This window comes from Pelodiscus sinensis, chromosome 2 (genome assembly GCF_049634645.1).
Source record: "Pelodiscus sinensis isolate JC-2024 chromosome 2, ASM4963464v1, whole genome shotgun sequence".
NCBI classification, from domain to species: domain Eukaryota; kingdom Metazoa; phylum Chordata; order Testudines; family Trionychidae; genus Pelodiscus; species Pelodiscus sinensis.
This window is the reverse complement of record NC_134712.1, coordinates 86,062,902-86,089,002: the sequence shown is the minus strand read 5'-3', so window position 1 is coordinate 86,089,002 and position 26,101 is coordinate 86,062,902. Positions and strand designations below refer to the sequence as shown.

At 40.5% G+C, this 26,101-nt stretch overlaps 1 protein-coding gene across 12 annotated transcripts in view; it reads left to right on the top strand.

Moving 5' to 3' along the window:
- Positions 1 to 26,101, top strand: part of PIEZO2 (piezo type mechanosensitive ion channel component 2) — a 423,840-nt gene that overhangs the window by 365,683 nt on the left and 32,056 nt on the right. For 8 of the 12 annotated variants that reach the window (XM_075920992.1, XM_075920988.1, XM_075920987.1 and 5 more), the window contains 8 exons: positions 90 to 193; positions 3,692 to 3,803; positions 6,991 to 7,056; positions 10,828 to 10,994; positions 12,479 to 12,654; positions 20,880 to 21,047; positions 23,217 to 23,606; positions 25,465 to 25,723. In XM_075920992.1, coding sequence (XP_075777107.1) covers positions 90 to 193; positions 3,692 to 3,803; positions 6,991 to 7,056; positions 10,828 to 10,994; positions 12,479 to 12,654; positions 20,880 to 21,047; positions 23,217 to 23,606; positions 25,465 to 25,723 — 1,442 coding nt within the window. The remainder of the gene's footprint in view (positions 1 to 89; positions 194 to 3,691; positions 3,804 to 6,990; positions 7,057 to 10,827; positions 10,995 to 12,478; positions 12,655 to 20,879; positions 21,048 to 23,216; positions 23,607 to 25,464; positions 25,724 to 26,101) is intronic. The other 4 variants (XM_075920994.1, XM_075920993.1, XM_014570678.2 and 1 more) reach the window with 1 other exon arrangement.

The following is a 26,101-nucleotide window of genomic DNA, read 5'->3' as shown; positions in this document are numbered from 1 at the left end:
ACTGGCTGATTATTTAAACATCTTTGGCTCAACTCAAACTAGAGCTCTTTTTTTTAACAAGAAATAAGCAAATCTTTTGTTTCATTTAGTGGTCAGAAGTGGAGATTATTATTTATTTGAGACGGATAGTGAAGAAGAAGAGGAGGATGAAAAAAAAGATGAGGAGGAACCTCGAAGAAGATCCGCATTCCAGGTATTTCATAGTAATGTGCTTCTCACATGAAATTCTTACTGAGAGAGCTGGAGTTAAGATAATGTCATACATGTAAACTACGAGCAGCTTTAATGTCTGAAACTGATATGAGATGCATTGAACATGAAAGTTCTTGCCATTTTAAAATGCAGTGTTACCTAATTTTAAAATTGCCAAACTTCAGTAATTCAAGAAAGAACTGTACCTAGTCAGATCTTTGTTCACTTGTATGTAAAGTGTGTGTGTGTGTGTTTGAGTTACAGGAGAAAGTTTGTACCCCTGTTTTTACTGCATTTTCAAATTTAAATTCACGAAAACATTGTATCTGTTAATATTAGGTGGTGCCAAATGTTTAGCTTTTAAACAAAGCTTAAATGTGAGTTCTCAGATATTTTACATTGTCCTTTATTTTTCATATTGTTAAAACTTTACTGTTTGAGACTGAAATAATTGCTTTAAACGAGGAGTTTTGACCATATAAGGCCCTTGATCGTTGCACACATCTCCAGTTGTGCACATGAGAACTGAGGGTGGAATACAGCTCTTAATACTCTTCATTTTTGTCAGAGAATTGGGTTGAGGCAGAAACGATAAATGACCTTGTAAGTAGCTTGTCAACTGCTTAGTCAGCTTTCCACGTTCCATACAATTTCCATCAGTATGTGCGTGTGCAGCTTTCGCACGATACTAACATTTAACTTGTTGTTTGTTACAGACCCCACTAAATGTTTACTTTTCATGACTCCATTTTCCATTGCTGTAAATTGCCTCTGTCATCTCTCATGGTATTATAGTGATAGTAAATGAGCAAGCTGATAAGATTAGGGTTTACATTTATGAGATAATAATTTATTATTAACTTAGAGGTAATAATTTATATAAGCTATTTATTTATTAGGATTATACAAAATTTCAATAATTATCTAACTGAAAGTTTATGGCAGATAGCATGTTGTCATTTTATCACAGTTTTGAATTAATGTAAACTCTTTAACTAATTACTATTTTTATAACTTTTTATTAATCATTTTCCTTTTTTCTACTAATTGCTCTTCATTTGTCCTTCCTTGTAGAGAGCTATTGGGAAATTTGCTTCAGCCATTTTAGCCTTGCCAAAGTCTGTCATTAAACTGCCCAAAACTATTCTTCAGTATTTAATCAGAGCAGCAAAGGTATTTGCCATTTCACTAGTGTGCAATATGTGCCCTCGTTACATAATACTCCGGAGTAATGTACCCCTCTTGTATGAACTGTCTGAAGATCTGTGAGAGTCCAAAGCTGTTTAAATATTAAATGTCATCAATTGGACTATGTGAAGTGTGCAAACTACAATTAGATGTTTTTCTTTTATTTTTTTTAACTATGACCTCAGATTGAAAAAGCGGATCCAAATTTTGGTTTTTCTCTGGATATTATTGTCTAAAGCATTGTAAGAGGGTCACATCAAGTTGCATGTGTCTATAGACAGTGTGCTAATTATTCTCAGAAAGCTGGTAAGATCTTTAAACTAACAAAATAGACATGCTGTGCCAAACTGTTGGTTCTAGCACTTGATTTTCCTTGCCTAGATCATCATAAATTTGATCCGTGCATCCTTGGCATTTTCTTTTGTCTTCCTCAAATTTATCACTTTCCAGTCTTTTTTAGTGCTCCCAGTAATGCACTCTATTCACAACATGATACTACTAAAGTAAGCACTGAATGCATTATTGATTAAGCACACAAGCCCATAAGCCTACAAGTTCTTGCTTGGTAAGTGTAGTCCAGGACTTATTCTAAAGCAAGATATATATTTTAGCTAGCAGAAGTTGGAATACCCTGTCATTTAATATAACTAGAATTATAGTCAATTTATTCTTCTTCATTTTTCCTTTCCTCCATTATCACAGTGTATTCTATCATATCTATGTTCTTCTCCATATATAGTATGATTGCAAGCTATTCAATAGTAGATTTTGACAGTGTCTCATCTGTAGTAACCAATGAGGATATGTTAGGTCAAACCATTATTAATTTGGACAAACATATCTGTAGATCACCCTCTATTAGCAAACATATTAGGAAGCATTGAATAATCTTTGCTTTTTATGCTAAGACAATTTTCATGGTATTTGCATTTGAAAAGAAGCCTAGTAAAAATAAAATAGCTGAACTTGAAAGAGTAGGAAGGAGATTAGTTCCCTACTGTTCCAGATCATTTTCTTCCCTCACAATTATTGAGCACACATTCACAAATCAGAATCCGTTTGTAGATTCTTTTTTTTTTTTTGTAAATTTAGTGACAAGCCAATTTTGTTAAAGTTCTAAAGATTGCATTTGGAAAGTGTCAGAGTGATTTCTGTTCATAAATAGCAAAAACAAATAAACAAATGGAACATTTATGATATCACTGCAACAGACAGTTCCAGCTTCCCTGAGATGTAGGTGTGTTCATGTTGGTGTGCGCATGCTTGTGTTAGTTTGCTGTATCTTTCTTCTCGTGCATGAAACCATGTGCTCCCTGCTTAACAGCTTCTGTTGACTAGAAATGAGGAATGCCAGTTGCAAATGATTTTTACTTTTAATGAAAATCATAAGCAAGCCAAAAGCACATCTTTTGTCTCAAAATGATACAAAATCATATTTAATGCCTTTATTTCCTATTTCATGTTATGCTGTGCTAGAAAAAAATTAAAATATTATTGCTTTTATCAGTAAACGTCCTTCAAACTCTCAGCAAAGCTATACAAACTGTTACTACATGGTAAGGATACTTAGCACGGCTTCAGCACTTATTAAATATTAGAGAAACTCCTGCTTACTCACGCATGGAAATCAGATTAATGTGAGTATGGGGAGCAGGATTTGACCTGTTAGCTTATACAGCCCCATCAAATCCCATGCATGTAAGTATTATTATCTCCATTTTCCAGATAGAGAAACTGAGGCAGAAAGGTTAAGTGACTTACCCAATCCAACAGAGGAAGTTTATTATCAAAATGAGGCTGAAACTCATGAGTTCCCGGCTATCAGTGATAGAATTTTCATAGACTGCTAGATCTCTATAATCACTAACTGGAAAGAAAATTACATAAAGTACATTGTTTATATTTTAGATTTCTGGTTATATGCCTTCTATTAAAGTTTCTACTTTGCATCTTACTTGTAATGCTGATAAAGTAGAAATCTAAATTAGAGAGGTTTGGGAGAAGTGAGCCATGTATAACAACGTATAACATTCCCAAATTGAATTTCCTAGGACAAGAATCTTTGGGGGTTCTTGTGAATTTGGTTCACTCACAACAAAATTTTGCACATTTGCTTTCACATTAACAAAAGCAGTGCATGAAAATTCAGCACATCAGCAGGGAAGGTGTTGGAGTGGGATTCAAAGTGTTTCCTTATCCCTGCAGATCTAAATATGATTGCCCTAAATATGTATTCCTGTGTGTGGTTTACAGTTGCTGTTTACTTCCAAAAAATGAAGAATTTAGACATAAATGCATTTGTTCTCTCCAGTTTGTTTATCAGGCCTGGATTACTGATCCTAAAACTGCACTTCGACAGAGGCGCAAAGAAAAGAAAAAGTTTGGGAAGGAAGACAAGCAAAGGCGAAAAGGATCTGGGGATGGTGTGTATGCTTTTAAATGGTCTTCAGAATTGCCCTTTAAACAAGCAAAGAAGCAAAACTGCTTCTTTCACTCCCTAGTGTGGCAGGCAATCATGCCATTACAGAAACCTCTCACTTCTGCTTTGTGCTGTTTCCTGAGCAGTTTCTAGTGGTTGGTCAGAGGGAAAAAGAGAGAGAGAGAGAGAGAGAGAGAATCTCTGACCTGAAGCAAGTTTACCTGAAGACTCTGTATTCTGTGTTTACCTATTACAAAGGACAGGCAAGTGGAGGTCAGAACACAGTGATACAAATTACAAGAGGTTACAGGGGAAAGGTGAAGTATGACTTACATGGAGCTGTAAGATTAAGACCTCAAATTCAGATTCAGAGAACTGGTAGGCAGTGTCCCATGGAAAGAGAATCTAAAGGAAGAAGGGAGTTCAGAAGAGCAGGCAGTTTTTCAGGGAGGCAGTATTAAAGGCCCAGCTGCAAACTATCCACATGCTTAGAGTAGTAAGAGCTCAATATACCTATATTAGGAGCTTTTTGATAACTACAAATCAAGAAGAAATCTCTACGCTGAGGGGAACGATCAAAACAAGATATGCAAATTCTGCGGGAATTTGCATAGCTTCTTCCAATCGCACTTTTGAAAGCAGAGCTTTCGAAAGTGAAAGTAGTTAAGACGCGGCTTTTTTGGCGAACTCTCAAAAAAGGAGGTTTACGCAGCTTTTCGACAAGGGGGGCGTTGCTGAAAAAGCCGCGTCTTAACTACTTTCGCTTTTCAAAAGCGATCGGAATTTGCGTATCTTCTTTCGACTGTTCCCCATATTCTAGATGAGCCCAAAGTAGAAACATGAATTAAGGAGCATGTAGAGACAAAATCAGAAAGGCAAAGTCACACAGCGAGTTACACCTAGCAAGGGACACAAAGGCCATGAGAAGAGGTTCCACAAATATATTAGGAACAAGAGTTAAGACTAAGGAAAATGTAGGCCTTCTACTTGGTGGGGAAGGAGAATGCAGCTGTATTTCTGTTTTGCTTCAGTCTTCACTAGAAAGCTTATTTATGACCAGACACTTAATATGTAACAGCAAGAAGCCAAAATAGGGAAAGAACGGGTTAAAGAATATTTAGATATCTTCAGATGAAATTCATCTTAGTGTACATAAAGAACTAGCTGAAACAATTATCTTTGAGCACTCGGGGAAGATGGGGGCGGGGGTCACAGAGGACTGGAGAAGGACTAACATAGTACCTATCTAAACAAAGAGGACTAAGGGAATTTTTAGATTGGTCAGTCTAACTTTGATACCTGGAAAGATACAGTAATAAATTATTAAGGAAGTGATTAGTAAGCTAGAGGATAAGATGATTTTAAGGAATGGCCAGCATAGATTTGTCAAAAACTAATCATGTCAGGCCAAACTAAATTCCTTCTTTGACAGGGTTACTGGCCGAGTGGGTGGCTGGGAAGCTGTAAACATTTCATTTATCTTGATTTAAATAAAGCTTTTGCTACAGTTCCACATGATATTCTCATAGGCAAACTAGGGAAATACAATCTAGATGAGATTACTTTAAACTGGGTATGCAACTGGTTGAAAAACCATATTCAAAGAGTAGTTATCAGTGGTCCACTGTCAAACTGGGAGGCTATATCCAGTGAGATGCCAGCAGATAAGTCCTATGTCCAATAATCTACTGTATATTTGAGAGGTTTTAAGTGACTTTCTGTCTTTCCATCTGCTAGTCTGTTTGTTCAAGAGCTCCTCCTAAACAGTAAAAGCTAGGACCACCAAGTTTGGTATGCAGCTTCCTCTTATTGTGACTTAAATAGGCAGACAAGGAATTGGTTGTGCCAGGACAATGGGGGGGGGGTGCCTGGAATCTAATTCTTTCTCATCAAATGGAAAAGGAGGGCTGTGATAGCAGGTACAGTTATACTCCAGAATGACCATAGGGAGCAGCAAGCAAGCACATGCCCATTGCCCTGACAGCCTCAAATAGCTGCACAGCAATCTCCAACCATGCAGCACAGCCCCTGGCCTGTCCCAGGGCAGCAGCCATCAGCAGGCTGTGCAGCTCCCTACTGTCCAAGCCTGCCTCAGGGACCAGCTGCCCCACCTTCTCTTAGCTCCCACTCACTCCTCTGAGTTCCACATTCCTCTGAACTCCCTGCCCTGAGTCCTACACCTCTACCCCTGATTGGGTGCAGGAGTCAGAGCAAGATATGTTTGAGCTGGCATATATGGATGAAAAGTGTAGAACTGTGTGTCAGTTTTCATGGAGAATACTTCATTATGGTAGTTTCATGCATTTTCTGGCAGCAATTAAATTCACAATATATTTGGAAGGCAGCAGAGAAAAGAGATTCAAATTTAACATTATTTTATTAGCATCACAGAACTGTTTATGTACTGTGAAATATTTAGTTTTTTTGTGATTTGCAACTCTTGCCGCTTTTGCTGCGTTAAAAAAACCAGAAATACTCATTGGAAGTATTTTTTGCCAATCTGTGTTAGAAAATATTCATCCTGAAGCAGTTACATTAGAATTCCCTCTAACTGGTACCTTCCTCTGGTACCCACTTAATCTCTCTCCTATCATTGAAGCTACAACCTCTGTGTTAATATATCAGATTCTAATGGATCACTTCTTGGACCCTGTAGTTATGTATGTGATTTTTAATGGCAAATATCGGCACTATAATGACTGTTCCATTTATACTTAAATGAAGCAGCACATAGTGGATTCAAAAGAACTTTCTACACTGTTTCAGTTAGTCATGCCCACCTTCATGCATGAAAGAATAAAAGTTTAATGACTTGGAGGCAAGAATAGGTTTTTTAAAAGTATCAATGTTTGTAGAAGATTAACGAGCAAACTTTTAAGACTAGCTCATCAGCAGCTGTAAACAGGTATCTATCAGTTGAAATCTATGCTACTGGATTGTTTCACACCATTACAGTAGCTGGCTTTTAAGTTTAATTGATAAACAAAATGTCCTTACAAAATATAAGGCAGTATCATTCATGGACTATCTCACTTGGATTCTGTGAGATCTGCAGAAACTTGTTTTGCTAAGTCTGTCTGGATCCAAGTGCTTTTTAATAACAATAAAATCTCTCTTCAGTTCTAGTGGGATTTACATATAAACCTCTGTGGGAAAGGCTTTTATTTATTGCTTAAATTTTAATTTGGCAGGTGCTATTGATGTAGAATATGAAGAGAAAGAAGAAGAAGCTGTCAAAAAGAAATCAGATGGACCAGGTATACAGGCAGAAGGAAGGCTGCACTAGTGTTGCATGGTATAGGTTGAACTTCTTTAGTCGGGCACCCTCGAGACTTGATCAGTGCAGAACCAGAGAATTTGCTGAACCATGGGAGATCAATATTATCTAGGAACATAACCAACATTTCCACTGCTTACTGGGCTCTCAGAAGGCATGCAGGGGTAAATTAGAGGTAAATAACAGCACAGAACATTGAGAGCCAGGGCTGGTGGCTGTGAACACACTTTATGGGATAATGGGAAGCTTGGCCACATGCCTGAGAAGTGGGCATCTGGCTAACTAAAATCATGCCGGACCATGGATGTTGCCAGACAAGAGAGTGCCAGACTAGAGAGGTTAAACCTGTATTTGTGACTACAGGGATAAATGGCAGTATTGCATGGTCAGTGCATAAGTGACTCAAGGGCAACATACAAGCAATGTGATTCTCTCCAGCTTTCATCTGTTTAATCGGTTGTGATTCTGACCAGTCTAACCAGATATTGACACATTCATTCATGGAATCACAGAGGCTAGAGATAAGAAGGATTACTAAATCATCAAGTCCACTTCCCTGACTATACAAAAGTGTTCTCACTTTCAGGTGTTTTATCCAGTAGTTTTAAAAATCCCAAAGAAAAGGTCTTTTATGATAGAATCAAATACTGTCAGTTTCTCCCCAATGAGTGTACAGAGAATCAACATTTGCACAGGCTTCTGGCCAACAGATGTATATGCATTATACATTTGTATACTGTATTATGACAGTCCTGCTTCCATTCAAGTCAGTGTCAAAACTTCTGTTGACGTTCATTGTGCAGAATTAGACCTTCAAATGTTAATGCTGGGAGAGCCAGGAACTTGTATTTTATTATGTATCGTGTGCTGCTGAGCACATTGTTCTGGTCCAGTTAGGGACCAATACTGCAAGATGTTTGAACGTCTCCTGCAAGATTAATGAATGCCCTTAAATCCCATTGATTCTAACTCCCAAGGGAACTTAGTCGACAACTGGGAGGATTCTGCCCAACAACGATAAGCTGGTAAAGGGTTTTCCCACTTAGGAAATTAGTACAGCTACGGTGAATCCTAAAGCTCACAATGACAGAACTGGGTTTTTGGTTTCAGGGGGAGTAAATAGAAGAAATGGGGCTTCCCCTTCATTCTAGCCTTAGCTGGCTCTCACCCTGTGTGACCTTCTCTCCTAGAGCTACTTATCTCCTGTATTTATAACTGAAAGGGCACTTTGCTCTCCAGCAAAACTTGTGCCACAGAATGAACTACAACAAGGTAGCAAAGGTCAGAAGCAATACCTTGTTCCTTTCCCACAATAACAACACTTTTCAAAACAAGGACTGGTTCTTACTTTCTTCAGCCTTTTACTATCTCGTGGTGTAGCTTGTTCCACTAACATACCAAGATGATTTTCAGTGAATGTGGATGGTCTGATCAAAGTTGAGGAAAGAGAAAGATGAGACTAATTGGATTATAATTGGTTTTGATTGGAGCAAACTTGTGGCATCTTTCATATTTTAAGCATTTCACCCACCCCCAAGGTAAAAGTAATTGGATAAAGTGTAACAAACGCTGGAGGGGAAAATTATTAGAAAAGGTGTTTCTAGTTAACATCTTTATACCAAATTGGTAGGCACCTGCTATTTCCATTGAAGTCAATAGGGGTAACAGATGTTCATTCTCCCAGTATTCCACTCTAAGTATAAGATTCTCTCAAGACAATAAATATCTTCCCCTTTCTGCAGATGTTTAGATGTGATCAATCCCCAAAAGATTCTTTCTAAAAAGTGACAGAACAGAACAGCCACAGACTCATTAAAAATGTATACTCAGTCAGCTCCAACCCTGAGAGAAAAATGACCTTCTAGATTAGATTGGAAGTCCTTGGCAAAGCAGCTCAGTGAGACCATGGAATAGCTATACTAGCTGAGCAGTAAAATAGACTCCTTGTTAGTAAGTAAGCAGAAAATTGCCACCCAATTAATTTCAACAGTGCAAATGGTACCCTATCAATGGTGAAGGCATGTTTCAGCACACTATGTCCAGTCTGCAAATGTGCTCTTTGTGTATGGGAGAGAAAGGGAATCCCATTTTCTTTTAAACTGTGCCTGAGTACAGCCGAAGTCATGAGTGCTGTCTTTATGAGTTGCCTGGAGGTACTTGACCCAGCTCCACCTCAGACCCCGCCTCCATTCCACCGCTCCCCCAAGCCTCACCCAGTCCCACCCACCTCCCCTGAACATACCCCACTCTTGCTTCTCCCCCTTTTTCCTCCGCACCCCATGCATTCCACTGCACAGCTGATCCACAGTGGGCAGGAGGTGCTGGGGTTGGGAGTGAAGCTGATTGGAAGGGCAGCCAGTGGGTGCTAAGTGCCCACAAATTTTTTCTGTGGGTTCTCCAACCCTGGAGTATCCACAGACCCAGCACCTATGTCTTCAGTTTAGATAAATTACAGTGCTCTTTAAAAAAACTTTAATTTTTAGTGACAAGATTTTATTTAGCCCAAAGATGAGTACCTAAAAGTATGGAGCAATAATGCTTCAGTTAATACATTATAAAATCCCTCAAAACCCAAATAATGTAGAAAATCACTGGAGGGAAAACAGCAATATGATAATGATGTTGCAAAAAAAAAAAAGAGGAGGAGCAGGGATAGGGGAAGGATCAGTGGAGTCAATCAACAGTGGCATGGCACCCTGACTTAGAAACTCTTATGTTTTTAACATTTCTAGATATCTATTGCATATAGCTTTGAGAGTGTTCAACTTTTGCACACCTTTTAAAACACAAGCTACTCACACCCCAAAGAGCTGAGCACCATAGACTGGTGCTCTCAGCTTGTGATGTGACTTAAGAAGAGAAATCAATTGACTATACTGCAAAATATGTGAACAAAAGAAGGCTCATAGGATGAGGCACTGTAGCTCTGATACAAGAGTAATAAAATGTAGATTGATTAAAGATACCAGCTCAAGCTAGCAGGGTCTAGGCATGAACGAAATGACTGAATTCCAGTGGACAGAAGAAAATTAACATGTTCAATGGACAGATAAAGTGTCCAGTTCTACAAGGAGCTGAGTGCTCACAACTTCCATGGAGCTGTTGGAGCTGGTGGTGTCGATACCTCTCAGAAGATGTTTAACCCTCAGCACTTTACCTTGCAAAACCGTTACACATTGAGGAGTTCTTCTGGAGCTGACATCTACTCATGTGGCTAACAGGGTCAACCTTTAGGGGAAAAAGGCATTCAAGATTACAAAATAGCCAGACAGGCAGGCCATGTCTACACCGAAACACTCAGGAAAGTTCAGGCAAATTGATTAAAGGTGTGAAGTCAATGCACATAAACTGACGTGTGTTAAAGCTCCAAGATTAAGTGATTAAACTAAAGCCATTAAACTGATGTATAAGAACAGCCACACTGAGAGGGTTGGGGAGGCTGATGGGATGTTAATACATATTAATTTATGCACATTGCCTTCACATCTATACCTAATTCGCTTTAAAGTTTTCTGAGTGTCCGCATATAGTCATGGCCAAAGACAGATAGAAAAAATAACATCAACAGACCAGATGGCATCCTGCCATTTCCAAACATTCCTGCTGCTGATACCGAAAGATCCTGCAACCTGGATTATTATATCAAATAAAGTAAAAATCAAACAAGCTCTTGTGAAATGTCAGAACAGAATCATCATGTGAATAAAAGAAGTTTATATTCATTAACTCTGGCACTTTTCCTCCCTCTCAGATAATATCATCAAAAGAATATTTAATATTTTAAAATTCACCTGGGTCCTTTTCCTGGCAACACTAGATAGTTTTACAGCTTGGCTCAATTCCATTTCAAGAGAGCACATTGATATCTCTACCGTGCTGAGAATCGAGAGATGTATGCTGACCAGGGAAATTAAAAAGGTAACACGCTTTGTGCTTTACTTTTGCTCATACCATTTGCATTGCAGTGATAAATGAAAGGTTTATCTTTTCAACTTAATTTGAGGCAGGGTACCAGAAATGGAAATTTGTTTAAAAAAAAAAAAAAAAAAAAAAAAGGTCTCACATAAATACGCTTAAGAATTACTATGAATTCTGTAACCCTCTCTTTTTTCTATTAAAAAAAACCCAGATAGCTCTCCAGAACTGTGGCTCTGAGCAGATGTGCTGGAACTAGGGATGCTGAACTGAAAGTGGTTTCCAACGTATACAGAGTCTATAGTTTGATTCAATGGCTCTCACAGCCACCACTGTACAAATAGCTCCAGCACTCTGGCTCTGAACCCAAAGTGACTGATTGGAAAAACGAATGTGCTCAGGGATTTAACTCTGAAATTCCCATTACGGAGAGGGATTCTTAGTAGACATTCGGAAATCACATCAGGAGAGAAGAAGGCATAGCATTGTTCATAATGCTCAAGAATTCAGCTCAGACTGGATCTACTCAGACTCCTAGAAACACAGCTCACTTTGGGCATGTGTTGCTTATCATATAAATTCATATAGTCACTCCTGTACGTATATTTAAAACATAGAATGTTTGCGCTTTCACAGCCATTCTTCTTTATTATGGTCCTACAAAACAGCTATAATGCTGATGTTGTGCCTTTATAAATATTTAAAAGGCAGAGGGTTATAATGTCACACATATGATTATAATTGCACTGCAGGGTTTAAATATTATTTAAAAATTACATTTTCTCTAAACTGTTAGTTAAAATGTGTTTCTTTTTTGTTAAAATTTCAAATTTAGAAAGTTTTGAATCAAATTTAATTTAGAAGGAGCGAACTGACATTTGAACAAATAACAAGACTAGCAAAGGGGCAGACCAACGTAGTTTCATGTAATTTATAATCGATCACTACAGAGATAAGGAGATCTATGCATACAGTCTCAATAAAACTCAGAAAAATGACTATGCAAAATAGCCACCTTCTTACCCAATGTGTGTTCCAAAGTCAATAAAGCTATTGGTGGAGTAAGCTGAATACTGTTCTGCCTTAGGAACCATCAGTAAAGTCGCCATAGCCAGAAAGAACTCTGCTTGGCTCCTGTGCTCCGGGTTGTGCTCACAGTTAATGAAACCATCCTTTTGTTCACGAATTTGGCCAGGAAGTCATTAAGAGAACAGATAGTGAAGCCTCTTTCTACAAGGACTGTTTTATGAACAAATTCTTATCTCATTTACAGCTTTGTAAATCTGAAGCAACTCCACTGGAGTTCTCCCATATTTATGCCTTTGCAAATGAGATGAAAATCTGACGCCGTGTAAAATAGACTTAAGGAAATTGGTCTTTTCCCAATTTGTTCTTTGCAAAGACTGATTTGCTGCTGCCAAATAACTGAAGAAACCAAAATCTCATACAACATAAATGCCTTAGTACAGCTCTTCTTCCTTTCTTAGGGGAACGTTCCAACTCGGGAGAGCATCCATATGTATTACCAGAACCACATGATGAAGCTTTCTAAGGAATCAGGGCTGGACACAATTGATGAAAATCCTGGGCAAGCTTCTAGTTTACAGGCATCTGAGAGGATGGATAGTCTGGATTCAGCTGTTTCGCATGACAGTATTTCCAGGTATTTTGCTGTAAAAACAAAACACTTGTTTTTTAGATATACAGAAAAATCATGTGGTAGAAATTATTTTAGGAAATTGTCACGTGATGTTGGACTTCACATCTGAAGTTGAAGAACTCTTTGATTTATCAGATGTGTCTGTCACTAAACAATAGATACAAGATGATCAGTTTGACAGACCCATGTGTTTCCCTCTGTGAAAAAGTGCACAAAGTGAGCAAATTAATTCTTATTCTCCCAACTCACCCACCAGACCCTCCACCCCGACCAGTCCACAGGACCTTGGTGGAGTGGCAAGTAGGAAGAGCGTGTGAAGCAGAGCTGAAGAAATATTTTGTTCTGGATGACTATGGTCTCCTGTATATAGCCTGAGTAAAAGGACTTTGTACTGGGAAACTACATGGGTTTTGCCTCATAAGGCAAAATCAAGAATCTGAACAGATCCTGCTTCCTAACTTCAGCGGTACTGAGCAGCTACATGGAAGATTTCTGTTCACACCCTTATAGTAGGAGCCTTTGTCATGCGGTCATTGGCTCAGTATTCTCAGCTGTGGTCTATGACTCTGTGGAGGGGATTCACTGGATACTATTTGTGTTACTGCTCCTTCAAGCACCATTCTCTCTCCATTTTGTTTGGAAGGGTTTGGAGGACCATAGTCCTTAGAGCAACTTCCCTCTTACCCTGGATCTTAGTTCTTTTCCTGCATAGCCAAGGGGTTGCATGGATATTTTGCAGAGGTGACATTCACCAAGTTCTGGGAGGAACATCTGCCTGAACTAATTTTCCTCTGCACATTAATACCAAATGACAAGCTACTAGAGGGTTTTTGAACTATCTTGTAAAAATTAATGCACTGAAGACAGTCTCATGGGGTTGGGACAATAGGCAGTACTGAGTGAATGAATTCTATCGCTTATGACAAATGTATGGTTCTGGACAATAAATTATGGTCTCCTTTATACTGCCTGAGTTAAAGGACTTTGTACTGAGAAACTCCATGGGTTTTCCCTGACAAGACAAAGGCAGCCTCTCTTCTTCTTTCCTCCATTCCTCTTGCAAGGGTTCACTAGATATGTACAAGTTGTAGTCCCATATCTATGCCTCCATCCAGTGGGTTCTACAGCCACCGTAAGTCCCTGGGAAAGGTAAGTGGCAGAGAGTTAGCTCTATGCCTTGGGTGGAAGGGGTGGGTCCAGGGGACGCCAGCCCTAAGCACTGCCCGGAGTGCAGCGCATGCCTACTCCCTCCCCCACTCCGCTCCTCCAGGTCCTCAGAGCCATGTGGAGCGACTGGTGTGGCACTCCAGCAGCAATTTAAAGGCTTGGGGCTCCAGCCGCTGCCACAGTAGAAGTGGCTGGGAGCTCTGGTCCCCTTTGAATGTCCGGACCCCAGGCAACTGCCCCCTTAGTCCCTCGTTCTCAGTGGACCTGCCCCCATCATTTACCTGACCAACTCACCTTCCCTTTCCTCGGAGATAGATGCTACAGAGTTTAGTGCCAAAGCCTTAGCACATCCTTGCTGTTTCACACAGACTCACACTCTGCCACTTCCCCTGAATTGCAAGTACATCTTGTTTTCTCTGTGCTCAATGCATTTTTACTTTGAGAGCCTGCAGAAGTTAGTTGATAGTGTCATAAGGGGAGGGGAAAACCTTTGACAATCGGATAGTTGTTTTTATTCTCTGGAGCGTGGCAGTAGCCTCTCACTCTTGATAGTCTCCCCGCAAACTCAGTTGCTTGTATGTACAGTAACTCTGCTCAGCTTTTACTAATGACATATGATAAAAGGTTAACCGGCTAAAAATGATGAAAGGCTTCTTCTCCTGCTTATTCAAAAGTAAGTATAACTGAATGTCTGAACATTTATCTGAAATAAAAATGTGTAAGCAATGTGCATAAACAAAATATCCACAAAATACCCCAGCATTCTTCCACTTGCTATAAAAAACAATCACCCTCCTCCCGAAAAACAAACAAACAAACAAACAAACAAAAAACCACGGTCAATGCTGACACTCAGAAGACATTCATAGTTTACTGAAATTTAGCCATCAAAATTCTTTATTTCATGGAGTAATAAAGCCAGCACACATTTCCTCATGGCTAACTACCAGGAGAAATAGCATCTGGATGTGTTGTCTGAAAAATCACTGAAGTCAGACTGTATAGGAAAAGCATCATTCAGACGAATTCTGCTCTCACCTGAATGCAAGACTCATTTACTTCACTTGGAGTTTCACATGGATATCTGATTTGGCTCTCAGTATTTATCTGCTCATTAAAGAAGACGATGTTTACAGACACAAGACCATTTTAATTAAATCATATTTCAAGTCGCATTACCTAGTATATACTGTACTAGTCCACAGTAAAAATTGAAATCAGCTGTTTAGCAGTGTGTACTAGCAATACAGCAGTCTTAGCTGGAATGCTGACAACAATGAAAGCCAAATGTTGAAGCCAAATTTTGTTTTATAAAAGGAAGTCAGTTGCCAAAATTACAAAAAATTATATAAATCTTGTAAATTCAATATTTGAAATCAGTCTTTCTAGTAAAACTGTATCCACTGTTGAGGTTCAATCAATTTTTATTAGAATAATCATTTTGCCTGTACTTTACTCTGCTATGCTTTTGAGTGACAGTTCACCTACTCCTTTCAAACTTTTAGATTTTGGTGGTGCTACTGAACTAAAGCTAGCAAAAAGTCATAATAGCTATGTTTACACTAATATAATCTTTAAAAAAATTGTTTTCCCAAAATAAGATATCAGAAGGTCACATTAACAAATGAGCAACAGTGTTGTCACAGCTGATTCTCTAATCTGTAGGGGTGTGTCTACACAACAAAGTTATTTCAGAATAACGGTCTTTATTCTGAAATAACTATGCGAGCATCTACATAGCAGTTTCAGAATAAATAAGAGATCATCTAGACAGTCACAGTGGTTTCGAAATAGTGATCCGTTTTTTGAAAGAGAGCACCCTGGCAATCTGGACACTATCTTTCAAAAAAGCCCTGTTTGCATTCAAGAACACCTTTTTTCAAAAGAGCTCTTTCAAAAAAAGGTGTTCTTCCTGGTAAAAGTAGGTTTACCAATTTCGAAAAAACCACCGTGTTCTTTCGATTTAATTTCGAAAGAACGCAATGGCAGTCTCGATGCAGGTAACATTTTTTCACAAAAAGGCCACTTTTTTAAAAAAAATTCAGTAGTCTAGACACATCCCTCTATGAAGAATAACGCCTATTCTGAAATAGCTATTTCAAAATAAGCTATTTCAGAATAACTATTCTGGAATAGCTTATTCCAAAATAGCTGTGCAGTATAGACGTAGCCAGATGCTTTTCCTGGAAACAGATATATACCTGTTTTTGTATCAGTGGTGTCTGAGGAATATCTGCTACATAACTAATGACTTCTAAATGGAGGAAGCAATAATCAGTCACTTAGATCTAATGCTAGACCATCTATCTGTTTATAAAGGCACCTTGCTTGTCTCTTCCTGGGATTATAAAGAGGTTTCATGAGTTATTGTAGCAATACAAAGTATTGCAAGTGAATGATACTTTGTATTGCCCAAACAAGACTTTTACTTGACATGCTCTCATACACAAATCTATTATTTTTGTGAAATCCATTGTTATGCTCAGATTATTTCACTATTCAGGGCTGTAACAAGGGCGACGCGAGTTGAGGAGACGCACAGCTGAGGAGGTGCAGTCCCGCAGCTGCGCACCACATCCGGGGTTTCAGGAAGTGCATGGACTGTACTTCTCCTCAAACAGCTGGTGTGCTCCTGAAATGGCAGGTGTGTGACATGCCGGCAACTTCCTTCCCCTACTGCCTTCCTGTGTTGGGTGGCGGCGAGTAGGAGTTCCGGGATCACGCCAGCTCCAACTGCTTAGGCAGCGTGCAGCTGCCATGGGGAGAGAGGAGAAGGATGAGCACTGCCTGAGCAGTTTGAGCTCACGTGGTCCCGGGACTCCTCCTCCTCCTCCCCCGCCCCCACACGCAGAAATGCAGCAGGGGGAAGGAAGTTGCTGGCACAAAACAGACCCAGCCGTTTAGGTAGCGCACAGCTGTTTGGAGGATAGGGAAGTAGTGCATGTGCTTCCTGAGACCTGGACCTGCGGCACAGCTGCAGGATCCCCAGGTATTGGCCTCAGCTGTCCCTGTCCCTCCCCCAGCCAGACCCTCTTCCCACAAGTACCCTGGCCCAGCCTCCATCAGCACCCTGTCCCCACCAGCACCCTGTCCTGTGCCCCAGCACCCACTAGCACCCGGCTCCAGCACCCACTACCACCCTGTCCCAGAACCCTGTTCCCTGCCCCCACCAGCACAGTTGGGGCCATATTAATGAGGCTTGAGGGGGGGGTGGAAGGGTTGATTTTTTGCATCTCACTTGTGTGGCCATCACCGTCCTCCCTTTCCCTCCCACCCCGGGGAAACCCAAACAGCCCCTTGCATTGCTGGCTCCCCTGACGGCCTGGCTGAGGGGTGCGGCACTCAGCTGAGTGCCACAGTGGGAGGAGAAGGAGGTGGTGATGTACCTGGCCCTGCCCCCTGGCCGTGTACGTCACCACCCCGCCTCCTTCCCCTCCCTCCATGGTGACTGTGCTGAGTGTTGCACACTCAGCCGGGCCGCCGCAGGGGAAGGACGGGTAGGGCAGTGATGTACACGGCCAGGGGGCGGGGCCGTGTATGTCAGCACCCCCCTTTCCCTCTCCCGCAGTGGCCTGGCTGAGGGGCGCACCACTCAGTGCCCCCAGCCATGTACATCACCACCCCGCCCCCCTTCCTGTCCTACCGGGGCTCAGTTGAGCGGCGCACTCAGCTGGGCTGCAGCCAGGGAGCAAGTGGTGACAAGCGGCCGTTAGGGCTGCGGCCACTGGCTGCATACACCTCCCTCTCGCCAGGTCTGCTTCCCGCCCCACTCCTCCCATCCAGCCCCACGGCCCCCGATCCCTGCCCCCAGCTCTGCTTCCCACCCCTCTTCCTGCTGGCCAGCCCCACGGCCCCCGGGACACCCTCCACCAGAGCTGCTTCCCTCCCCCCTTTCTCTGGGCCCCCCATCCTCTCCTACAGCCCCAGATCCCCCTCCAGCTCTTCTTCCCACCCCCCCTTCCAGCCAGCCCCCCCGCTTCCCCTCCCTGCGTGGCATGCTGCGCCGCTCCTAGCTGAGCGGTGCTCCCGTCAAGCCCCGGCGGGGCAGCAAGCAGCCCTTTGGGGTCCGTGCTCCCAATGCGAGGGGAGCGCAGACCTCAAAGGGCCACTTGCCACTGCTTGCTCCCCCGCTGGGGCCCAGTGGGAGCGCCGCTCAGCTGGGAGCGCCGCAGCGTGCCACGCAGGGAGGGGAAGGGGGCAGGGCTGACTGGAAGGGAGGTGGAAAGCAGAGCTGGGGGGTGGATTGGGGGCTGTGGGGCTGGAGGGGAGGATGGGGGGCGGAGGAAGGGGGGAGGGAAGCAGCGCTGGCGTGGGGGGTATCCGGGGGGCCGTGGGGCTGGCCGAACCACCAGGGAGGGAGGGGAAGGCGGGTGGGGCGCTGACATACACGGCCAGGGGACGTGGCTGTGTACATCAGCGTTACAGACGCACAGACACTGGGCTACTATATATATGATGATGAGTAACAATAACTTCAGTGCCAACCATGGCCTATGTACGGTAGGTTAACTGGCCTACACATTGTAAAGATTTGGTTAGTAAGCCAGGGAAGATAGAATTGTTAGAAATGCAGCTAGCAGAATGGGAAATGTCTTACCCAAGAGCCTATAATCCAGAATTAAAATATCTATGCTAAATACATCCCCATTTGTAATGGGTAGCTGATTAAGTTTATTTACAAATGCGTTGACATGGGTTTTTAATGCACATTTCAATTTAAAATACCTATTTTTGAATGATTTCAAAGAAGTTAATGCTGTGACTAAGTTAACATAAACTTTGCAAATTGTACATCACAGTATAGATCATTCATGTCCTCCTTACCAGTTCTTTGGTTGTATAGGTACCAACACATTCTGAAGCATACTTATTGTACTATGAATATAATTTTGTATGGCTATCCAGAGCTCGAAGGATTCTGATCAGCTACTCAATAGATACAGATTTTCTTTCCAGTCACTGAGCTTTTCTTTTCTTAAAATGTATGTAATCAAAATCATTGCTTAGACTGAGGCCACATCTCCGCATGCCTCTCTGGAGATCGATCTTCTGGAGTTTGATTTAGCGGGTCTTGTAGGGACCCACTTAATGGAATGCTGAGGGCACCCCCAGTCGATGCCAGTACTCCTCCTCCTTGGAGGAGTAAGGGAAGCAGATGGGAGCATTTGCTCCCATCAACCTCCCGCTGTGGAGACACGCCAAGCTTGGCTTAAGTTATCTCAACTCCAGCTATGTTATTTACATAGCTGGAATAGCGTATCTTAAGCCGACCTTCCAGGTCTAATATAGACCTGGCCTAACTCAGGGCCTAATCTTGCATCTAGTTAAATTAGTAGTTGTTTTGCTATTCACTCCAACAAAAGCTGAATCAACTCCTCAAGGTGGGGAGCAGTTGAGGGAAACTGGAATACATTTTTTCAATGCAAATTGAAATTGGAAGCACTTGTGGTATAAGAGTCTTTTTTAATGCCTGGTACAGGAGCCAAAGTTACGTAGTTTCCCTTCCCTGTATTTCTCCATTATTATTTAAGGACATCATGTCTATATATATTCTTAGAGAGGAGCTTGTCACTTTACAAAGTAATAACTATATTTTGGGTAAACTAAACACTGACGTGAAAAAAGACACCATGCCTTATTTTCAAAAGTACTTGATTTACATTGTTGTTAAATTCCTAACCTGCTGTTATGAAATCCCACAAAGTGCTTTCTTGCCTCTTTAGATGCTTAAATACCCTTGCAAATCTGATGAGTTAGAGTTTGGGTTTAAAAAGGACACTAGAGTATCATAAAAAACAACATGGTCTGCTGACACTTCCCTATAATTCAATACCAAAACCCTCTTTCAAATAATTAGAACTAGAGTATGCCCCATAGATCCATGTATAATGTGAACCCCAACGTGTCCAATACTATACCTGCTGAAACCAATGGGAGAATTCCCACTGACTTCAGTGGCACAAGATCAGTTCCAAAGTGTCGATCTCCCGTTATTGTTCAGGTGCTTTTTTTTCCTCACTTATGAATCTTCATGACACAGCGAGGTGACTGCATGGATTAAAACTCCAAACAGTTCCCTCGACTCTGTTCATGCACATCTGTGTACTTCATTCAAAATTATAGCAAAATAGTTTGCGGTTACCTACCATATGTCATTAATGTATTTGCTTTTTTCCCATTGCTAATGTTTGTATTTATATTAGCGTTGTCTTTTTCAAAACTCATCCACTTCTCATTTTATCCAGTAGCATCCTGAATGTATAGTCTATGCCTCTGTTGTCCCATTGTAGTGACAAGTGAAAGGAGATAAGGGTTTAACTGAAAATGTCTTTTCTTTGACAATATACTTTACAAATTTTAAAATAATGGGGAAAACATTTTAAATGACATAATATAAATAAAATCTTCTTTCAATGATTTATCAGTCACCACAGTATAATATTAGATACAAAATCAAAAGCAATGGTAATTATCCTTGGCATGGATCAAGTAATACTGATTTGGCTCTTTTGTGCTAAAAGAGGGCTGGCTAATACAGAAGAGCTGGGGTTTTTTTTTTCTATTAGCAGAACATATGAGGAATCTTTAATTTTGAAAGCTCTTCTTTTAGGAATTTGGCCTGTGTCCATATGTAAGCATTAAAGAGAATCAATTGTCATAATATAAAAATGATGCAGAGAACATCAGCTTCTAAAATCTTTTGTTTCAATTTGAGGGATTTCCGTTCAAAGTGGAAAAAAAAGTAAAAACTCTCACTTGTACAAAGTTGTTATCACTAGGAACTATGGGAACTGTGAAACACTATTGATTCCCATAGCTATGTGAGTAGTGGTTACATTTTATGACTAGTAATTATAGCTTCTATATTTTTACAGTAACAAACAAGAAGTACATAAGAACTTGGTATTGTGGTGACTTTAATCAGGTCCTTATCTTCTCTCTGAACCTTTTCTCTTTGTGTCTGTGTTTTGTTGCATGGCGAGCACATTCATTACTTGAACTATGTATAAAGTAATGTCATCGGTATTTAACATTGTCTTTATAACTGTTTGCGCTGCTAGCTGCTACACTGAAGCAACCATGCTGTTCTCAAGGCAGTCAACCCTTGATGATTTAGATGGACCAGACACTGTTCCTAAAACAAGTGAGCGCGCTCGACCTAGGCTTCGTAAAATGTACAGCATGGATATGTCCTCCTCATCAGCTGACAGTGGCAGTATAGTGTCAAGGTGCTTAACTCATGCATGCTTCGTTCACTCATTTACCCTGGCCATTCTACATGTGGCATTCTATATGTGTGCAGATGTCTGTGTTTAAAACAATTTGCATGCTTATTGGAAGCTTTATTCCCTTGTGTATGTGTGACAAGACTTTTGAGGTACCAAACAGTATCATAAACCACTTCTTTGTTGTTGTTCTTTTTTTAAAAAAATAAAAGCCCACTCACTATTCTTTTATTCATTATAACTTGATCCATAACTTTGACCTCTGAAAGTTAGCCCCTACATCCATATATAGGAACCTGAATAAAAAGGGCCTGATTTTCAAATCAAAGGTGCTGAGCCTTCAGTGGCTCCCATTAATTTCAGTGAACTTTATGGAGGCTTAGCACTTCAAATAATCAAGTACCTAAATACTGTACTTGGATTTAGGAATCTAATTTTAGGCACCTGATTATGAACATTTTGCCCAGTGTCCTTAGTTACTCTCTTCATAAGAAAGAATTGTTAAATATATTTTGAATTCTCACTGATTTACAGACTGAATTTTTGCAGTGAAGACAGGGGAAATTTTTAAGAAACACAGTGAGCAATATAGTGAAAGCAAGAACATGTATAGAACTGTTCCAGAGCTGTTTGTTCAGTTTTGCATCTCAAAACTGAAATTGTTTGTTTCTATGTGGCTTCAGGATATAAAAGCAATGTTTCAAATATAATTTCAAAAATAAAATCAATGGCATAGTAGATCATTCTTCTTCCATATTACACACTGTTTTACCAACTTATTGGTGTTGATTTATATTGAAACTTAGCATTTTATATTCTGATTCATAATCATCTTCAAATGAATTATTACTATTAAGAATCATTAAACTGAACATTCAGGCCACAGCTACCATCACAGTTTATTTTTGAAAGCTCTCACTAGAAGTCAAAAGGTGACCTAACATATCTACAGTAAGTTTAAAAATGGCTTCAAAGGGAAGCATAGAAATCTATATTAAATTTTGGCAGGAGGTGGTACTGTCAACCAATTTTTACAATAGCAAGTTTATTTTATATATATTGGGTAAAAATCCTAGAAAAGTCAGAGAGCTCTATCATTACCATCAACATGGCAAGTATTTCAACCCATGTCTCTTTGGCGAGCTGTAAAAAGGATGTGATGTGTGTGAAACCCATCTTAATCCTTTTTTATCTGATTGTTGGAGCTGGGAAGTGACTTAACAAAAGAAAGAGGAAAAAAACCTAAGGAATAGGGGAAGAGTGGGGTTTAACCAAAAGAAGGCAAAAAGCAAAGCAAGAACAGGAAAGTAGCTGAAGGGGGATGACTAGATTCTCAGTTAGGTCAATGCAGCTGCACAAATTTGCATCAGCTGAGAAGTTGATGCAGTGAGAAGCAAACACATGACTGTGGGAGTGATGAAAAACACCTAAAGCAGACAAAGGTTTAGTCAAACAGAGAGGGACATGAGCAGATAACACTGAATAAGAACAATGTGAAAAGAAAGAAAATAAACATAGAAGAGGAAGGAGGCAGGGAAGCTAAAGAAGTGAAGAAAAAGAAGAATATAGAGTGATCTAAAGGTAAGATACCATAATATATAATACCCTGCTACCCAAACAGTTATTTACTCTGGATGGCACTACTCCGTGCGTGCAGTTGGCCTATCCTTTCATGTAGATAGAGCATGAAATGTGAAGGTATGGATTATGTGTGTCTAAATTAATTTTGCTTGCAAGCTGCAATTTTGAAATGACAAAGCTATGATTGTTAGAAATATCTCATTTACAATGATGTATATGCATTCCTACATAATACTGTAGCATCATGCAGAACTCTTGAAATAAATGTAAAAATATGCTCTGATTGTGTTTAGAATTTGTTTGTTCTCAGATTCCTTCTTTGTCAGCATTAATTTGTCCTGTCTGGCTTGCAACTGTATTGAATCACTGCAAGCTCAACAAGCAATCAGTCAGCACGCAAATGGATCAGAGTGTTTTGGATGTGTAAGGAAAAGGTGACAGTGGTACATTTTCTGCTAACTTCAGTGCATTTTCAAAGTTCGAGAGCAGAGTGGGGGCTTGCCAGAATTTCAATCTCAAAACAGAGTTAGCAAAGTTTTCTGAGGAACTATGATAAGAAAGAAATGTTTTTCTTCCTTCTGTTCCTGACAGTGAACCTACTCAGGTCACCCTGCTATATTCACGACAGGGGACAACAGAAACCATTGAAGAAGTAGAAGGAGAGCATGAAGAAGAGGAGCCAGATTCTACATCAAGACGAGATGATGAGGCGGAAGATTATGGCTTGGATTCAGAAGATGCTGTGTACACACCTGATACTGACATGCCATCATACTCTGCTGTGGATGGCAATGCTGAAGTCCCACCTTCCTACAGCAAAGCTGTCAGCTTTGAGCGTCTTTCCTTCAGTTCCCAAGATGACTCTGCTGGCAAGAGCCTCATGATGGTGAGCCCGGATGACAGTCGAATCGACAAGCTCAATGATACTCTTCTCCCTCCATTGACCCATGACCTGACTGCCAGTGAGCTGCTCCTAAACAAGTAAGAAATGGTAGAGAAGTTTTCCTAACTACTGCAATTCCTGTTCTGGGAGGTCTTTCTCTCTAACTACTGCTGAGGGAGATCCCCCCCTTAAACTATCTTAACCTTTATTAGTGAGGATTCTTCCTCACAAAAGTTGGTTTTAATTGTTGAGAGTGGAGCTGTTTAAAATTGTTTTAACTATATTTGGGAAAGACCCTTTCTTCTAAAATTATCCCTTGTGCATGAGGGGGAAAAAACCCTGCTTCTCCCTCAACACACGTTTAGTTAATTGCCCCGATTTCCACTAGATTTTTTGCAATTGAAATTGTTCTCATTGTCCTGGGTTTGGGAGCCTTTCTAAAACTGACCCCATTCCTCTTGGAAGGGGTTTTCTTTTGTCATTGTTCTAGTTGCTGCTCTTGGGGAAAGGCAGCTCTTCACAACAGTAGTTCCCACTGTAGCTGGATATAATTTTTTCTTTTTGATTTTTGTTTTAACTGTCATAGAGGAAGCTTAAAATGTTCTGAGCATTGATGGAGATGATTTCTTTTTTACCCTTGTAGGAGCTCTCTGGTATGCAGGGAGGGAGCACAGAAGCTGCTCCATTCCTTTGTGGGGTGCAGCATACTCCTCTCCTCAGCATGTGGCCAACAAATTCTAATGGCCGGTGCTTGGAGACAGGCGCTGCTCTTCTTTCTCATCTTCCTCTATGATATCATTCTCATGAAGGACAGTAAGGAAGGAACTTTCCCTGTTCTCCCTAGATTGTAGACACAGAAATTCTGCCTAGCCCCTATGTGAGTCATAGCACATGGGAAAAATGTTTTTGCTGCCTCTCATCTACCGCCCCAACCCCACAGCTTCTAATGGTCACAGTTCTCAGTTACTGATGAATAGGAGCTGCAGGAGTGCTGTCTGCTGGCAAGGACAGCATGTGCAGACCCCCTGCTCTGCCTTTCTCTGAGGCTGCAAGGACATGCCAGGAGCACAATTACCACAGGGATAATTACTCCAGCCATTATTCCTTTACCACACTTGCATAAGGGTGAGGAAGAATCTCAAGTCCCAGAAATGAACCAATCAGCTCTGTTAGAACTAGACAGAAAGGCAGCATACGACCAGGGCAATTCAAGTCCTTTTTCTTTTACGCCTACATATCCCTTTATTTTTCAGATATTCAGCTAAATTTGTCTGTAGGCTGGAATATTCAAATTGTTTACAAGACAAAAAAGCTCTTTGTACGCTGTGATTGTGTATTGCGTAGTGCAGTGGTGTGCTGGCACATGGCTAGAGCTCCCAGGCGCCACAGTAATACAAATAATAATAAATAAATGACATTTATGAAAAGCAGAGAGATAAAAATGTGTGAGTTCATGTAATAATTTTACACTTGCCGTAATTTTGTTTTTTAAGTCAACGTGTTTTGTTTTCTGATTAATGGGTGGATTTATCCTACCAGTCAAAAAAAGACAATGCACATCTGTTAGCCAGTATATACTGACTTTTAATAGAATTATTTCTGATTTCTGGTATACATAGACCAGAATCGGATCCAATATCTCACTAGCAGATTATGATTTGCTGATTGGGTCCAAAGAGAGGGTATTTATAGGCAAGCTGATAGTTTTCATGTATTAAATACCAAACTAGCACTGGCAAATGGTTTACTTGGAATTGTCATTGTGATTTAATGTCACATGAATTAATTTAGCACCAGAGCATATTACATATATTTGTTTAGAATACCAAATTCTGTTCATGTTTACAGATGCTCCAACAAAATCTGGAACCATTACAATGGAGAAAACAGTAATATTAAAAATCAGCTCTCATGAATTTCATGTTGATGTCATTTGTGGAACTCTTTTTCTCACAGGATGTTTCATGATGAAGAGCTGGAGGAATCAGAGAAATTCTACATTGGCCAGCCTCGAGTATTGCTTCTCGTTTATGCTCTGTACAATACACTGGTGGCCCGGTCAGAAATGGTGTGTTATTTTGTGATTATCCTCAATCACATGATCTCTGCCTCCATGATTACCCTTGTGCTTCCCATCCTTATATTTCTTTGGGCCATGCTGTCTGTCCCCAGGCCTAGCAAACGCTTCTGGATGACAGCCATTGTCTACACTGAGGTATGCTATTTCTCCTACAACCTTCTTTGCCAATTGTATTGGGAAGAGTTAACATTATTGTATGCAACTGAACGTGACTAATAAGACACGCAAGGCAGGAATAGGCTCTTTTCTCTGTGATTATACCTCTCTCCTTTGGGCATTATAAAATAACGCCCATTGGTGTGATATGTGAGAGCCTATTGTTTGATTGTTCTGTGTTGCAGTTGGCTGACTTCCTTCTAATTATAAAAAGCCAATACCTTTTATCAGCTACCATTAAGTGCTACAGAAGATACTACAGTTACTGCCTGTATTTATAGGAAGATACCTGTGATAATCTCATATGCCACCTGCTGGTAAACATGGATTTGTTTTCATGGTAACCCCTCTAACTGG